Genomic DNA, 18,784 nt, shown 5'->3' on the forward strand with positions numbered 1-18,784 from the left:
ATATCCTTCGATGTTGATGACGTTTCTTTTTTCGCATCACTCTCCTGTTGGACATCGAATTGAAATGATAAGAAATGATGAGAAGAAATTAGAATTTGTTTTCGCCTGCTGAGTCGGGACAGCTGACTTTTGTTTATTTTCTTTCTTTTTGTGAGCTTAATTTTCTTCTTGACTAAGAAATACCTCTTTATTTTCCTTTATTGTTCTATCTTAGCCTGAATCGTTTCCTCTTTATTCTTTCGCTTGTCAATACTTATTATATTAAATAGATCCGTTCAGCCTCATTACAGTTTGAGGAGCCGTTTCAGTTCAACTATCAGACAAGCGGTTTCTTAGTTAGTCCTCATTGTTCTTCATCCTCCAAACTTCCATCGAATTTCCTTGTCATTGTAAAAGACGTTTTAAGCTTAAGGAAAGAGTTTTTCCCTGCTCAAGTGCAAAAGAAATAATTTGCTGTCATTTCCTGAACTAGGAGACGTTCAATAGTTTGTGTTCTTCCAATAAAGTACACTTTTAAGATCAAACAGTGAAATTCGAGAGTTCCTCTAGGCCAACTGAAAAATTTTACTTGTACCATTTTCGGTAACACATGCAGAAAACAGCAACGTTATCACAACCTAACTTAAAATATGGTTTGACACTTTAATAAATATTCTTAACTTTTAAAATTACTTATCCACACATTTAGAAGCCAGCATTGACTTCCTCTGGCTGGTTTGAAAAGAGAACGCCACCTCAAAAAGACAAGCGCGCGTTAAAGAGGCAAACAGAAATCCCACCCATGTGGCCATGTGTTGATCGTATACCAATGAAAGAGAGCACATCATGGTCGTTCATCTAGTCGACAGCCTAGCAGCATATTTTTTTATTATTAATCATTTCCAGCTACTGAAGAAAGCAAAAAGCCATTTTCTTAAAAATCAAGGGGTTGATATGCTGGCCTTTTTATTTTGGATCAAGGTTAACGTTTTCGTGTGTTTTATGTCAGCAGCTGTCAATAAGACAATAAAGACAGTAAAGTACACTTTTAAGATCAAACAATGAAATTCGAGAGTTCCTTTAGGCCCATTTTCATAATTTGCATAAGAAATGTTTCAATGTTTTGAAAATAAACTGAATTCATAAAAGCTCCCTAATTTATCCATTACACTTGGACTTATTTTAGAAAAAGCAAATAAACTGTTGAATGTAATTGTTAACAGCTATCGAATTGCGATTTACGTTTTTTATACTTAGAAGCACGTACTCCTCCAGGACCACTTCCAAAAATATGCTAAGAAACATAATTCACGAGGCGCAAGACATGAAAATGAATCTCAAGTAGCAAAAATCGTAGTAGAAACTGCTCATTAAATACAAGATGATTTATTGATCAAGTTGAGTCTCAAGCGTTTCAATGGCATTGCAGAAGCATGTAACTAGATACTAGCAGCTCTCTCTTGGCTACCTTCTATGTTGTTTTGTCACCTATTCAAAAAGCAGAAACAAAGCTCTGCAATCCCACCTAAACGTAAAAATGAAGTAACTACACTAAAGAAACGTCGTGGAAGAAGACTAGCAGCATGCAATCCAAAAGTCGCTATCTACATCACAAATGACCACATCGTGAGAAAAAATATTGCAATTTATTATTAATGCACTTTACCACGATGAACAGCCACGACTTTTTTTAAGTCTGCCATATAGTTTGAGAAACCAGAATTTTAGCATTGTATCAGTCGAAATCACAACCTCCTCTGGATAGAAATCGGGCTTATATAATCGGTTGCTTTTACATCAGGCTCACCCAAACCTTCTCTTCGAACAGACGGTAGACTTTCAGAAAAGTCCTTCGTTTTGTTTATTTCTGACCCGTTATACCTCTCGCGACCTTTTCGCTCGCTCGGATCGGCCGCTTAGTGACCTTCGCACGGACGCTTCGCGGCCTAAAATCTCGCAGTTTGCTTCGCTCGCTTAGCTATTCTAACCGGAAACTCATGTGGTCGACTTGTGGCAAGTCTATACGGATGGTCACCTGAAAATTCCGCTGGCTAAACATAGGCACGTATTGCGCACCTATCAACACGCGTCATACATAATTAGCGCATCGCAGAACTTGATTGAATCCCTCAAATTCCACCATGCTTTTATGCCCCATGGCGGGCATAATGCTTTGCTGTCTCTTCATTAAAATTCCCTGGTTTTACTTCGCGGACTCCCCTCAAAACTTTGTTTAACGCGATGTGGTAATAGGTATACAGTGAGAAATTACTATTAACGCCACATTAAAAGCTGTCGGGTACGCGTTGTGTAATCGAACGCCATTGGGTTGAGTCTTCAGCCAATAATAATCAAATCAATCAGTCACGTGGATTATATTCATTAGGCAATAGATAGACAATAGAGCTTCCAATTGGTCTATTCCGAATCTGATTACAGTAAAGAAACTCATCTTGAGTGACCTATGGGTCAGGATGGCCGAGCGGTCTAAGGCGCTGCGTTCAGGTTGCAGTCTACTCATGTAGGCGTGGGTTCGAATCCCACTCCTGACAAAATCCTTTTATTTTAAAAGGTAGCAGAAATCACATAGAGAAATGATGAAAACAAATGTAAGAATTCAGTAATTGAATAAGTTTTTGATATTTCACTCACTTCTCTCTTTGATAATTTATTCTCACCTGCAAGATTAATGGACCAAGTTCGATGGATTAAAATTCAGCCTGACACAAGTTTGCGATACAATTATTAACCCTAGTTGCCAAAATTCGACAAAGATAACAGTTAGAATCAGTTATTATAAAACACGCCCCTGCAGTAAATGGAGATATAGGCTGAAATACAGAGATTTTCTGGTGCAATCCTCGGAAAGAACGTCTCTCGCCAAGAACAATTGACGTTCTTTTCTGGGTTTCTAAAAGCAGACGTACTTGGCCTCAACCATTTCATTTCTTATTTTACATTACGTTTTACTGTTATGACTTGTAAAGTTCCTTATCTAAAATACTATATTATGCCTTCTCTGCCTGCCCAAAAAATAGCACCATAATGCTTTCTGGCTGTTTACTCGGCAAAAATTGAGCGCACCAACTTAGATAGATCAGGATAATTGGCGAGCACATGGTTTGCTTGGACACGTGACCTACACAACCAGAGGGAGGTTAACATAGCTGTCATTGGATCCTACCCCAGAATCAATGCAGTAACGAAAATGCAAGAAGAGAAGACATCAAAATTATATAAATGAATAAATAACAGCTTTATTGAAGTGTCAATGTATTTAGTATTAACTGCTAATTGGGGACACAACAAAAAAAAGTTAAAATTATTTGCAATTAAATAAGTAAACAAAAAGAAGTGTATATACAATCAATCTGCAAAAATGTATTTATAAGTAGTACATGAAAACAGTAGGCATGTTATAGGTAGTCTTTAAGAATTACAGAGGTTACAACAATTATTGTTGCTGTACAGAAAAGACGTGAGATCTTTTTTCCTAATGTTCCTTTTGCATGATTCGATATTCAGAGAGCCTTTCAATTTATTATCTAGTTTCGACCATATGCGCGGTCCTTGATATCTTAAAGGATGTTCTCCGTAGTTTATAGTATTAAAAGTAGGGATATCAAAATCACTATTTCTAAGTGAATAACTAGTGTTTTATATATGCGAGCAAATGTTTTATATATCTTGTAAATGTTTTAATATGCCAAAGGATAAGCAATGCAACTACATTTGACTTTTTACAAGATTCCGGAACGAGTGGCACAGCACTCATTTCGTTCTGAGTCACTAAATTTTCCCTGTTGTAGGACCACAAAACAGGTCAGTCTTTTAAGCTCTTTCTTTATGTCCCTTTTGAACAAAGCATAAGCTAAAGGGTTAACAGCAGAGTTCAAAACTACAAGAAGTACTTGCACATGATCATGATCACATATTTTGTCATTGTGGTTCTTAAAGATTATTTGAAAGCCACAGCGTAAATGAACTGCGTAACACACAAGGAACACGCCTATCACAATAGCCATTATGTTAACTGCAGTCTTTTCTTGAGGTTTACGCAAAGCGTGATCGTTAAAACGTAGCTGTTTTGCCAGTAAACGCGCAGCTCGATCATGCTTGCAAAGCACGCTTAACATGGATGCAAAACAGAATATTAACATAAAAGATGGAAGGAACTCATAAAATATCATAACCAACCAAACGAAAATATCACTCATAACAGGTATTTTAAGACTTAGTAAGAGACATGATTCAACCGTAATGAAACTGATTGGGATTGCCCAAGATAGGAAGATAATTTCAATGACTCGGCGGCGCTTCATAAAAGTTAAGTATTTCAAAGGCTTAACGACGGCCATGTACCGGTCCAGAACCAGAGTGCACATATTCGTCACGGACGCATCCATAAAGAACCATCTCGTAAAATCTTTCCCATCAGCTGAAAACCCATCATCTGGGTGAGTCTCCTTAGGGTCCTGCTTGGATAAGAATAACGATGGCACAGCGGTCATCCCAACGCAGAAATCCGCCACTGCCAACGAAATAACAAACGCATTGGTTTTGGTGCGAAGCCGCCGTTTGCTGCCAACAAGGAAGATAATGAAGCCATTTCCAGTTATTGTCAGCATTGAAAGAAAATAGCCAAGAATCCAGAACCAGGTTTTCATTTTCTAGTCAGTGGATATTTCGTGATCTTTTTTGTTCAAGACTGAGACACAAGCTGATTGATCCCCAACGTTTTTGAAAAACAACATATTCTTAAAACACCTGCTCGTCCTCCAGTTTCAATTAGAAGTTCTTTTCTTGACATCAATGTTCAGTCTGTGATATTATAGCTTTATTACACGTATATAAATTTAGCGACGCGACGGCAAGATGATGACACTTAAACAAGAGACCGGGTGAACTCCAGGACGCAGACTGATGGATAATATGTCAATGAGGCCTTATTACTTTGGCGAAACAACTGCGTAGGCAGAGCAGCTTCTCGCTTGCCCTCGTGAAAATCGGCTGATTCACCAAGAACCAGTTGAACTTGCCTAGGTTGACTTTCAAAAGCCAAATTTTACGACATTGATCTTCGCCCATTATATAGCTGAAGTTGTAATTTAAAATGCTCTAACGACCGCGAGATATCGCGAAAAATTGCTTTGAGGAACTGGGAGTTAATGAATACCTAAAGGTATTATGATCCTAAATAAATGCGGAGCACCTAGTGGATTTTTCGCCGTAAACTTCATTCTTCGATGAAAGAAAGAAGTAAGAACTCGCCGCTAGTGAGACAAAAGTTTGTTTTCTCCGCCTGTTCTTCCCTTTCACTGGCTAGCACTTCGTTTGCTTTTCGCGTACCAAAATCCTTTGGGTTGGAACTCGCTTTCCCCATTACTGCAAATCACTTTGACTACGACTCGGCGGCAAAATGATATTTCCAGTAAGTTTCGATGTGCTATTTCTCCAAAGAGCCTTTGCGAGATCTCACTGAGCTGAGTTGTATTTCATTGGTCGGCTGCAGCACCGCAGAGCAACCCACTTTGATGAGGTCTGTTAAGCTTTTAAAACATTAGGAGCTGAAAACGCAGGCTTTACATAAAATATAATATAGATAGATTTGCAGCGTTAGATTATTTGGTCAAAGACATTATCTACACATCGCTCTAGTTTACCTTTTGAGCACTTTAGTAGCTGATGAAATCGAATTAATAGCGTTTGTAGATTTGACAGACAGATGTTTTTCAGAAATTTGGCCAAAATATTCCTCGATTATCGATAGGCTAAAGTGTTTTTTTTTTCTTTCAGGCTTTTTCGCACCTACTTAGTTGTGCATTTAACTGCGACAGTCTTTCTTCTAATTACATTATTCCGCCGTTCAAAGGTGTGAATTTCATATATCCTATTTCAAATACGCCAAATAAGTGTGTCGAGCTTTTTGATTTTTTCTTTTTTAATTTTCCTAATGTAGTTTTCCTCCTACGCTTTCTCGAGTGACTAAGATCAGCAACACATTCTAAATGGATTTCCTCAGCAACTAATAAGAATATTGACAAATGTTCGCATGCTTTTGTTGTCCATCACCTGCTGATTGACACTGCGAAATTTATTTGGTCGTTCGAACTCAAAAGCAGGTAATTCGGTTTTCAGCAAACATTGTCCGTTTTATATTTAAAGGCTTTCGCACGCCAGCCACAAGATAAATCTTTTAAATGATTATTTCTTCTGATTCTACATTTTTTTTAGCTTTATGGTGATATGTGCTTCGCTGTGGTTTTATTATAAACGACGCGAGTACGAATAATTTTCAGGAGGACATCCCTGAGAGGATGGCATAACAGATCTTCGTGACTGAGAGTCTTCAAATCGAATCCCCTCGTCTGCATTTCCTGATCTTGCATTGATGTTATTACTCTCAAATGAAAGGGGAAATCTTGAAATTTTAGTTGTTTATAGAAGAGAGTGGTATAAGTACATGTTTTAAGGGAAGGAAAAGAAAAGAAATTGAAGCAAATATATTCCCACAGTTCTCACCCCGTCCGATGGCAATGAATTGTTAATTCCAATGCAAAAACCCCGCACTCAAAGGGAGCCAAGAATCAACTCTTCCCCATTTTGAAAATTTTGTAAATTGTGGGATTCAGGTGATAGACACCAAAGCAATTTGCTTGCCACAAGCTATTTGGATAAGTGTACTGTTGAGTAACTCGTAGCCTTGCTCAAGAGACGATGATAGCTTATCGTTTCTTGCCTTACTTGATATACTGCTCTTCGGCCCTTGGCTTTGAGGATCCCGTTTCTGAAACAAAAGGACGTGCCTAATGTAACACCAGATTGCAAACAATGCACTAAAATTAATGCAAACATTACAATAGTTTTTGCGTCAAGTTCTTCTTTTCGATAAAAATGAGTATTGTAATAACAGCTGAGTGCTTCTTCACGGTGTATGGACAGAATCACGCAAACAGATATATATAAACCTACTCCACTCTTATCTCTCGTCTAATCTACGCCCGCTCGCGTTCGCTGTTATATTTTAGAGGAAGTTTTTCCTGTCAGGGGAATAATAAAAAGTCTTACTGATTTAAAATACAGCTCATATCTTCCTCAAAATAATCCTTGTGGTCCAGGACGGATCATAAAAAGTAGTAGTAGGTGTAGGAAGTAACACAGAGTCATGTGTGCAAGGTGAAATTGGACAAAAAAGCCATAAAAACTCCTGCATTGAAGTATAGATAACATATTTTCCCGTGGAGAAAAAAATATATTCACCCCGCACTTAAAGGGAGCCAACAACCAACTCATCTTCCGTTTGAAAACTTCGGAAATTGTGGGATATAGATGATTGACACCAAAGCAATTTGCTTGTTACATTCTATTTGAATAAGTATACTCTCGAGGAACTCATAACCTTCCTTGACACTGCATTTCTGCCCTTGGCATTGAGGACCCCGTTCCTGAAACAAAAGGACGTGCCTAATGTAAAACTCTAATGTAAGCACTCCCTGTGTTTGACATTAAATTTTTATTTACATTTACATTTACATTTACAACCAGATTGCAAAGAAAGCATTAGAATTGTTCGTAAAACGTTTTTCGCCAAGTTCTTCTTTTCGATAAAAATTCTCGTTGTAGTATTTTAAATATTGCGTCTTCGAGGTGCATGAACCGAATCACGCAATCTGATATATATACTGGGAAATCTCTCAGTCGTCCAAGCGAGGAGGTGCGGAGGCTCTGGTCTCTGGGGCTTTTATTTCTTGGACTTCCGTCTTGCACGTTCTCCGTCTAACTTCTACTGCTTCTACCACTCAAGGAACTACTACTACTATTACTACCACTACTACTGCTACTGCTACTGCTGCTGCTGCTGCTACTGCTACTGCTGCTGCTACTGCTACTGCTACTGCTACTGCTACTTCTACCACTACTACTGCTACTGCTACTGCTACTAGAGGACTACTACCGCTTGACTGACAAATGCAAACGCACTTTTAAAATAGCCTATCGGTAGCTATGTGTGGGCCACACGGGACGAACTGAGCTTGGAGGATTAAACATCTTTACAGGACACTAACCCAAACCCTTTCACGCGACTTTCAGAAGCGAACTAAAAAGTTTTTGTGAATGACATGGTGAAAGTTCTTGAAACAAACCAAAAGTTCTTGAAAAAGAAAAACAGCAAAAAGAACGTTTAGAGAACAAGAAACGTAAACAGAATCTTTCTGGGAGATTCAGACCACGGCCAGTGGACAAACCCAAACATGACCATCGATGGGGTATTGTTCGGAGCTTACGAGTATTCTCGATAAGTAATATATCAAACACGAGAGACACTGTTTCATCGGGATGCCCAAACACCGAGAAGAGAGTTGAAAATACGACACGCAGCGGAGTATTTTTGACGAAATTCGAGGTGTTTGAATAGCCGATGAAACACTGTCTCGAGCGTTTGATATATCTTCTCAATCGAAACAATGACTAAGGAGTAAACGGAAAAGTAAAATCGTCAAAATCTATAATTAAGACCGGATATCCAAACCTCCTTCACGGTTGTGATTTTCTTTGTTTTAACTTGATAAATTATTAATGAAGTCATAAGAATTAGACTTGAAGTCATAAGACTCACTGTGCAGACAGTCGGGCCTTAGAATCTAAAGACTAACGTAACTACAAAATGTTAAACAATCGGTGATCACGTACCAAAAATATGCAATTCTACACAAGTTTTTGAGCTTTGTAACATATCAACCGACACCACTCTCATCTACGATGCTCGCGTGCGCTCATTATATTCTAGAGCCAGTTTTCACTGAAAGGGAAATAATATAAATCTTAGAACCAAGCGTGCTATTTGGATTTAAAATACAGCTCGTATCTTCCTCAAAACCCTAACCCTAAGTCCCTGTGGTCCTAGATGCATCAAAAAAGAATTATGCGGGCAGATGTGGGAAATAATACAGGGTCGTGCGTGAGGAAATTGGACGAAAAACTCATAAAACAATTCTTACATTGAGGTGTAGAAAAGATATTTCACCATCAAGAAAAATTATTCAAGCATGAAATCTGCGTGTAAGTTTAAAATTTACCACCCCTTCATAACTTTCCTTATCTACCCTTTCTTAAAACCTTCTTTGAACGCTTTTTATGATCATTGTCATCACGATGATCGTTATCGTCATTTTCAACGTCATCACCATCGTCATCGTCAACATTAACGTCAACGTCGTCATCATCATCATTCTTTATTTATCAATGCGAGTATAAATATGGGAAGTTCGTGAGCTACTGTGAACCTGCCTCTAATTTATCAATTAAATAAGACAATTGTAAAAAGTTTATTATTTAAAAGGCCATTTGCGATAATAAGACTTAGTTTACGATATTTACACGAGCTGGAAGGAAAACTTTATCCATTAAAAAAATGGGTGATGAAAATAGTTGTCTAAAAAATACTTATCATTATTACATGTTCCCTTAATGAACGTTATCTGGTGCCAGTAATACGACCTTGTTACTTGACGTTTTGAACTTCTTTTGAATTTACTAAATTATCACACTGTCGTGTCTTGATAACCTACTTCGTTTGTATAACTTAAATAAAGAGAGATTTGAAAAATAAACACAACGGCTGGTCAGGATGGCCGAGCGGTCTAAGGCGCTGCGTTCAGGTCGCAGTCTACTCTTGTAGGCGTGGGTTCGAATCCCACTTCTGACAATTTTATTTTATTTTTCCTTCGAGATGTTTTAATTTTGACAAAGTCAGGCTGAAATCGATGACAACACGTTAGCATCAAGAGAGCATAAAGGGTAACAGAGTACATCTCCCATATAGGCCTTATTCCTGAATCAATCCTTCTTAAGTTATTTTTAGCTCACTCCCGGCTTCCGAAATCCCAGCAGTGTCCAGAAACAGCTAATCCTATGACACGAATTTTACTTATATAGACATCCCAAGCGGCTGTGCACGCATTTTCGTCCTCAACGAAAACAACTAACGCACCTGGTAAATTTATCCGCGGGAGGACTAGATACCATGTCTAAAAATAATTTGACAGAGATTTCCTTGAGAATAAGGTCTATATGTGGGATAACCTCTCTCAGTCATCCTTCATCCTCCCTTGGTTAGCACTAATGCATGTTGTCACAATTTAAAGCAAGCTAAACGTTTTGGACATCTATTTGTCATTTAAGTTAACAAAGCTTGACGATAAATTACGCGACCTTCAGAAGCACGACCAAAACAGCTTCAAATTTTAGTGGGCGTAGAGTATAATACGGCCCGCTAAATTGACCAATAACAGCGCGCGTAGTAACTGAGACATATGATAAGACTGCAAACAAAGAAATTCTTAGTTAGAACAACGAAGATAAGTTTTCCATAGCTTTTAAACAAGGCTGAAAAGTGCTAAGAAGCCTATTAAACTAGTTAGACATATACGGAAAGAATGATAGTAAATGTTGGGAGAACTCAAAAGCATTTTTATCCGAGTAGTCTGTACTATAGACTGACTGAGTAATGGGTTATGTTACTTAGCAACACCTCAAATGAGAAACTGCGGACTCAGTCAATTTTCGGTGAGGTGACCTCGAGGTAGCCTCTCTGACAGTTAGTCGGTGTTATTTAGTCTTCCAAACTTTGATAGGAAGCTTGGCAACGTTTTGTTGTCTAAGAACCAATGTAAGCAGCTGAAAGAATAATTTGATTAGGACATTATTTCTGTTAATTCTTTCGATATGATTATGGAGGACAGAATTTCGCGTTTTAGCATGTTATGATAATCAGCTCTCTGCCAGCTGAGAAGGAGTAAACAACACAAGTCGTTAAGTGATCTTGTCCACACAAGAAAAGCAGCTGACGCTAATCGATTCTGGACAGGAACTTCATTATTATTTTTTTATTATTTAACCCAATACTGAATTGTTTTTGCTTTTATTTTGCAGGTGTTACACATATCTGAAAATGAAAAGCACAGTTTCTTTTATATCACCGTAGAGTGTTGTTGAGAAGAAAGGAGAAATATAAAATGACACTAAATTGGAGCATTGAGTGAACTTATTGGTTTACAATGTTTATTTATATCTTACAAGTGCGTAGGAAGAACGTAGGAAGAAGTGGCATAAAATGTCGAAAAAGGCCGGCTTAGTTTACAAATGCTGGTCTAGAATGACTTTTTTTAAATTAAAGAACCCATTGAACTCCCCTTCTAGGGTTCAAAAATGCACTGACAACCTTGTTTGTAAGGTTAACATTAAACTTGAAAAGAAGCTGTTGCAGTTCACGTATCCTTCCACTTTGTGCTACCTGTTCTGACTTTTAAAATTACTTATTTAACATGCAATTATGTTTTATACAGCATGCTTGAATTTCCCACAACTTGACTAAGTACGAAACTCTATTTGGCGTCTGTTTGGAAAAATTGGAAAGCGTGTTGGTGTGTTCGAGAGGTACACGAGCGAATTAGCGTGAATGAATTAAACGAGTCAGCTGCGCTTTTGTAAGATCACAAAACAGATGAGTCTTTTCAGTTCCTTCTTTATGTCTCTCTTAAAAACAGCATAAGCTAAAGGGTTAACGGCAGAGTTTAAAGCCACAATGAGCAAGTAGAGATGATAAACATTACATAGTTTGTCAATGTGGTCAGTAAAGACTATTTGAAAGTCACACTGCAACTTAGAACATAAAAAAACAAGGAACACGCCTATCACTATTGCCATTATGTTAATCGCTGTCTTTTCTTGAGGTTTGCATAGAACACGATTGTTAAAACGTAGCTGTTTTGCCAATAAACGCGCACCTCGTTTATGTTTGTAAAGAACCCTTAACATTGATGCAAAACAGAACATTAACATGAAACATGAAAGGAATTCGAAAATTATATACAGCAACATCAAAACATTAATCATCATTGTTGTTTTCAAACTAAGCAAGAGTGATAATTTAACTGTAATAAAACCAACTGGGATTGCCCAAGATAAGGAGATCAATTGAACTACGCGACGGCGCTTCATAAAAGTTAAGTATTTCAAAGGCTTAACGACGGCCATGTACCTGTCCAGAACCAGATCGAGTGCACATATTCGTCACGGACGCATCCATGAAGAACCACGTTATAAAATGTTCCCAGTCAGTCGGTATCCGATCCTGTGAGTGAGTCTCTCTGTTGAAAAATAACAAGGGAACAGCGGTCATCCCAACACAGAAATCCGGCACTGCAAGTGAAACAACAAACGCGTTTGTTTTCGTTCGAAGCTGTCGTTTGCTACAAACGATGAAAATAATAAAGACATTTCCAGAAATCGTTAGAATTGATAGAAGCCATCCGAGAATCCAAAACCAGGTCTCCATTTTATAACTTGGTGTTCATGATTTTGACTGTTAAGAAGCTTCTCAATACTTGTGTAAGATTAAATATTCATCCTAAAGGACCGTCTATGTTAAAACCATCTGCTGTGTCGTCTCATGATCAATGTTTCCGCTTTCATTAATTCATTTCTTTTCTTTAGCGTATTAAAATAGCAGTCTGTCTAATAACAAGATTAATATTAATTGGTTTTCATGTATCTGCCAAGGACAGCACAGGCTAAGGCAGAGATACAAAGAAAAAGATCACTAAGGTCTTCATAGTACGATTGAACTTCGAAGAGTATCTGCTAAGGGTTCTGACTTTTATATTCACAGCTTAAAAATTTCGTTGGAGAATTGAAAGCGAAAAACCCGGACCAGCTGATCCTACTCAATAAAGTTATTGATGGGCATCTTGACAAAATTTTGTTTTTTTGTATTGGGAACAAAACGGGGGAAGTTGTAGGCTTTCAGGCCTTTTTTGTTCGCCATTTAGACATCTTTGTTTATTTATTTATAGAGTAAAGGTTCACAAACAATTCACCTCTAGGTTTTCCGCCAAGAAACAAGACTAGATTATGAAATTTAAAAGTTTAGGATTTGTCAGAACTCAAGTTGGTCCAGCCTAATGGAAAGGCCGAGAAGGAGGCTCATCAATTTACATTTAGCCTGCGAACTGGCTCCCGGCGAAAGAAGGTGATAAGTTTCCCCAGTTGTTATCATTGTTGTTTTTCTACAAGGCTAACTGTTTTTGTTCCTTGACTTCAGATAGAGTTGATTTGTTATTACTGTCGGAATTATTTCTGGTATTGGGTTAACCTTTGCTTTTGGCACTGGGTCAGTTGAGTTGTCAAAGTTATCTACAGACTACCGTGGGTTTTAAATTATAATGATAATCGATGGACCATTCTGGGTTGTTTTATCCTTGCTGGTGTGTTGATTAAAGTAATCAGTTTGTGCAGGTTTCAAACCTATTTGTGCCGCCAGGTTCTGTCTCTAAAATTGTTTGTGTCGTAGGGTCAGCCATTTCATTCGAGTTCAAAATGACTTGTCTTTGTCGCTGAACTGTTAAGAATTTCTTCATGTGGGCTTCAACTGACATTATTTCTGTATTTTTTTGTTGTGCTGTCCATGTCCAATTTAACGAAATTTGAACGTAATCAGCCAATTAAAATCGTCTGTTCCAGTGGCTAGCAGTCTTGTTTCTAAAACATGATTGCTGGAATCATACACAAACTTAGAGTCTTTTGTTTAAAATCGTGCTGTGATTGGTTGAAAACCCTCAGACCCCTGTTGATGTTGTTACACTGTAAAGCGCTTTGAGATTTGCTGAGGGAAAATTTGGAAAGTCAGAGTTCCAAGTTTAAGTTTGTATTCCTGTCAGGATGTTATATTGCGTAGAGATGGTTTTTCCAAAGCTATTTCATTCTACTTGAAAGACGAGCTTATATGCACCAAATTCTTATTGGCTCAGTGACTGTTTCGAAGGAAATGGCATTAATTGCCAACCTATTATGTCTGCTGCCTAAATAAAGGGATAAACTTCGAGGGAATTTGCCCTCTGGGAAATTTTCAGCAAGAAATTACCTAGCTTTCATTCAGTAATTATAAAGGTTTCGCCCTAACGTTGTCCAATATCGTTTATTATAATAAAGTTTCCATATAACGTGCGCACTGATTGGCTGAAACAGCGTGCTTTATCAGTCAACAGAGCACGGATTGATGACAGTAAGCTGGCTTTCAAATTTTTGTTTCGGAATTTTGATAAATTTGACCCAAATTAAACATGCCCTGTGACTCAGACAAACGCAGATATGGCTCACGGACACCATTGTTAGCAACAGTAGTGTTAAGACTGCACTAAAATAACAAGTTTTGCTAGATTCCCGCCGACAAAACACGTAGCGAAATAAACAAATTCTCAACCTAACCAGTGCTTCGATAAAAGACATTATATTTGTTACGAAGGCAGTAACTATACTTACCAAGTAAAACAACGACAGAAAACAACAATTTAGCTGTCTCTGTTTACAACTGTAGCTCCTTTGAAATGTAACTCAGCATTTCGGATTTTCATCCGCAGGCTTTAAGTTCCTTGTTTCGTCATTTCAATTGGAAAAGTGCACGTTTTCATGAGCTACAATATGGCCGGATTCCCTACAAACCTTTGCCTGCCTTTACCTTTACCGGATCCTTTACCGGATCCTTATTTAAAAGTTAACTAAAAAGTGAACTTTGAAGGCATCGTTCTTCTCTCGAAAGCCGTTTGAGACTACTCGAAACTGAAGCTTAGCTGAAGTCCAGTTTGTGATTGACAGCTGTCGCTTTGTTAGCCGATAAAATTATTTGAATAATTCTAACAAGGATTGTGATTGGCTAATTTTAGCGTGCTTTATCAGAGAACAGAGCACGGCTGACGCCACTTTTACGCGTTTGGAAAATAAAGTTTGGTTTGAAAATTCAGACGAATGCGCGGAGAAATTATTGGATTCCTTATCATAAAACAAATAAAGAAGCCTCGACTGTGGTCTGTTCTGTTCTAAAGCACTTAGGAATCGGTAGAGCACTCAAGAAGTAGGGAAGAACGCTCAACTACGTCTCGTGTTTTCCCCTACACTTCTTCCGTGCTCTACCGTTTCCTGCGTGCTTTACAACAGAACAGAGTTCAGTCGAGGCTTCTTTATTTGTTCAGCAATGTTCTTGCTAAAAGTGGTCCAACTGTGTTGTTTAGAGCTTAAAAGTCGTAATTTTGTGCTAAAAGCTTAGTGAAATCTGGTTAAAATTTGTGCAACTTTTCATTCTAACTTGTACAAGCTCTAGCTAAATGTTGTATAATTTGCGATTAATAACTACGTAGTTTCCGTCTAAAAGCTGCGCAACTCTAGCTTAAGGTGGCGCATTTAATGCTAAAAAGTGTGCAATCTCTTGCCAAAAAGTGCACGTTTTTTCCAAATTATGCGCATTTTCAAGCTAAAAGGTACCCGATTGCCGGTTTAATAAAAGCGACATGATTTCCTCTACTTTTTCGTAGCTCAACACTGTGTAATTCGAGTTAAATAACAGCCGTTCTCTTTCCAAAAGCGGTGCAATATCTTGCTCAAAGCTTTTCCAGTTCGAACCAAAAGATACGCAATTTTCCTTCTAAGAACTGAGCAATGTCTAGGTAAAAGCTGCGCAAATTCTTAAGCGCTGCGTAAGACTAGCCACGAATAATGTATTGTCACAAGTAAGTGTCAACTTTATTTTAGGTTTTCCCTCGTGAATCAGTACGGTCGGGAATCCTTATGCGATGTAAGGCGAGATTCCTGTCATCATTTTGTTAGCGAACGGGACTTTGGGCGCGATGCCCAACCAGTTTGCCAAGCAGAAAGGTCTCTGAAGAGTCCCTTGGCCGGGACGAAACGAAAGTGCTGTCTAAGACTATCTGCGAACAATGTATTATCATAAGTAACTGTCAACTTTATTGTCAAATTCTTACTGAAGCTAAAAGTTGCACAGTTTTGTAGCTGAAAACTATGTATCTGGGAATATAATTTATTTTATCTCTATTTATCTATTAATGTTTGGATCTCCTTTCTTTTAAGCTGTCACCATCTCGAAAGCTCGAGAAGACGACGTTAGAGAGAATAACTGTTAAACTTCGGTTCGTTATACATTAATTCTAAGTTTCTTTTACAATGTTGTAGTTTATATAACGAAACACTATCAGTGTAACTACTGCGGAGTGGGTTCAGAGCCACCTTAAATTTTCGAACATTTGAGGTGGCTCTGAACCCATTCCGCAGAGTTTTTTTTTTAATTTTTCAAAAAGTTGCATGTTATCATGCTTATTACAATTCGATAACAAAAAATGGAGGTCACCTAGCTCGTTTTTGAGTTACAAGCGCTTACAGCTAAAATTAAGGGTGTTTTTACCATTTAACATTATTGTAGAAGTACTTGTTACACAGTGTTAGTATTCATCCTTCAAAGTACAGCTGTTAGAAAAGTGCTGGAAACTGTTGCCAGCCTCCTTAAATTAAGAACGGGCGTGATGGTCTTCGAGAATTTTGCTACTACAGTCCACATCTCGTTAAAGGGGACACCCTCGGGACCGTCATTTGGTGTCCTTGAAACAGCAAGAGTCCGTAATAGCGAGGTGTGATGAAAATGATCCATTTTTTGATTGCGAAGTGTCACGTACTACTATTTTCTTTTACGATGTCCAGTTTCTTATAATTTGTAGTTCCCATCCACTTTGGTTCATAACCATGCAATATAGGTCAAAATAGCATACAAACTGGTAGACATTTACATGAAAGTGGTCAGTAAGAATAATCAGGAATAAAAGTTGCATATTTCGGGTAATGTTTCCAGACAATGAAAAACCATGTTCGTTGAAATCAGTGCAACGTTTGTATACGCCATGGATCTGAAATTAAAATTTAAAAAGTACAGTGCGCGGGCGTCAGTGATAAACAAAAAAGTACAGTGCGCGGAAGTCGGAATTTAAGCGCTCTGATAACTGGTGCCGAGTTTGAAAATCAGGCGCATCTCCAGCCGCTTCTGCTGGGAGGTCACGCCGCAGAGCAAAATTCACGAACAAGGATATCGCAATAAAATATCCAGCTGCGTTAAAATGTTCAGCGACGGGAAAACTAGGCAGTTTTTTCTCGATGTTCCGAGGGTGCTCGCCGAAACGTTGTCTCAGTGTACTCCCAGTTCCGCCGATGAAGATGGCTGGGCAACGGCCACAGGAGATGCCGTATAGAGTAAGCCAGACGTTTGGCAGGTAAAAGCCTTTTTGATGACAATGGAGGATCGAGGGCCCTGGAGGTTGGTTTCGGTGGAAATGTGGTGGCAGATACGACAACGGGCGTGCGAGCAGTGACTGCACTGATTTCAACGAACATGGTTTTCCAATGATGAAGGGCTAAGCCCGAAATGTCTGGAAACATTACCCGAAATATGGCAATTTTATTCATGATTATTCTTGCTGACCACTTTCATGCAAGTCTTTACCCAAGTTCCACGCAGCTGACGGACATTTTCCCGTAAGTCTTTTAGAGTGAACATTTAGACTGCGGACTGTTGTCGTTATTGTGGGTCCAGTGTTTTGGTTGGGTAACTTTTGAGGTAGGCGGGGTTCGATTCCCCGGCGAAGTTGGCGAGCTGGCTACGTTTAGTAGGGGCTCCCTACCTTAGGTGGACCATCCAGTTGGCATGGCAGCCCCACCACTCTGATGAACGAACTTGTAGGCCAGCAAGCATTGTACTACCCCTTAGAGAACTTGGCTGTCCACCTTAAACGCAAAAAAACATATCTTTGTAGTTTAGGCCGGGGATGTAACTTCTGTCCGTAATAGTGGGTGTCTGTGATGGCGGAGTTTCCGCAAGGAGTGGACTGTAAAGGCAAACAGTTTGCCATTTGATTCGGTTCTTATTTCTCCAACTAATTCTTTTTAATCAGTGTAGTTCTATTTAACAAATACGACATCAGTTTTTTATGCATCTGTCTTCTTATTGATGATAAATTGCGTCATAACCACGACGGCGACGCCGAGGACAAAGTCGATTAAAAAGTGCTTTTATACTTTACTACGAATCTCGCGGTACCCTAAAGTCATTTAATTTGTTTATCATTGTCAAAGCTATCACGACACTGAATCTAGGACACATCAATAAATTCGAAATAAAAATTTCAAAAATTAGCCGTCGGGGCTCACGTTGTCCTGACAACGCAGAACTTGGCCATTTCACGCTCTTGTTTTGCAGAGGACGGCAAAGAAAAGTACCAAGAATTACAACGCACATGCACAGCCATTGTTCTCCTCATTAAACCTTTTGTTCAGCGACGTTGCCGTTGCCGTTGCCGTTGACGTCGTGGTTTTGTTAAACTCCCTTGTACTTTCTTTCAGAGGTCTAGTTGTTTCACCTTCAAGAGATGGCTTTTGAAATTAATATTAATTTGAGATGGTTTCTTAGAATGTTAAAACCGAAGAAACTATGATCAATCTGATCAGTTCTTGTAATAGAATGAGGCCATGCTATTTCATAAAATTAGTTCTTGTTACAAAATGAGTCCAAATAAAACTACCCACCAATCTGCTTTTACCGTTAGCTACTATTACAGAGTGTATGACGTTTACCTCTTTTGCTGGGAAGTTCTTAGCAAAGCTGCTGGTCGAATTGTCAAAATCAAAACTAGGCACGATATTACACTTTTTTAAGTGAAACAAATTATTTTGCTGTACTTCGTAACCAAACAGACCTGTGGGATTAACCTAATCACAACCATTAAGAGTGCACTAAACGCTGCTAGTTCCACCGTAACTATAGGAACAGAACCACATGCATGCATAGAAAAAGAAAACCATGCGTCTTATTTTTCATGGTCAACATGGCTAACGGCATGGATCGCGGGCGCGTGCGCCCAACGACGTGACGACGACGTCAAGCAACATGGCGGCCATACTCCAGCTAATACCAAGT

The 18,784-nt window shown here is 38.6% G+C and overlaps 2 protein-coding genes, 2 non-coding genes and 1 pseudogene across 4 annotated transcripts in view; 2 read left to right on the forward strand and 3 right to left on the reverse strand.

The window, feature by feature from the left end:
* LOC110059432 (uncharacterized) overlaps positions 1–18,784 on the reverse strand; it is a 439,844-nt gene that overhangs the window by 393,479 nt on the left and 27,581 nt on the right. The window lies entirely within an intron of this gene.
* Trnal-cag (transfer RNA leucine (anticodon CAG)) lies at positions 2,448–2,531 on the forward strand. The gene has a single exon. It is a non-coding gene; the product is annotated as a tRNA-Leu (tRNA).
* On the reverse strand, positions 2,613–6,980 carry LOC149102478 (octopamine receptor beta-2R-like). Its single transcript, XM_089275452.1, has one exon. The coding sequence runs from the start codon at positions 4,644–4,646 to the stop codon at positions 3,720–3,722; it is 927 nt and encodes a 308-aa protein (XP_089131578.1). The 5' UTR covers positions 4,647–6,980; the 3' UTR covers positions 2,613–3,719.
* Trnal-cag (transfer RNA leucine (anticodon CAG)) lies at positions 9,602–9,685 on the forward strand. The gene has a single exon. It is a non-coding gene; the product is annotated as a tRNA-Leu (tRNA).
* LOC149102480 (trace amine-associated receptor 9-like) lies at positions 11,024–12,421 on the reverse strand (annotated as a pseudogene).

The sequence above is a fragment of the Orbicella faveolata genome, unplaced genomic scaffold, assembly GCF_042242905.1.
Source record: "Orbicella faveolata isolate gen_17 unplaced genomic scaffold, um_ofav_v1 contig_36, whole genome shotgun sequence".
Lineage (NCBI taxonomy): Eukaryota > Metazoa > Cnidaria > Anthozoa > Scleractinia > Merulinidae > Orbicella > Orbicella faveolata.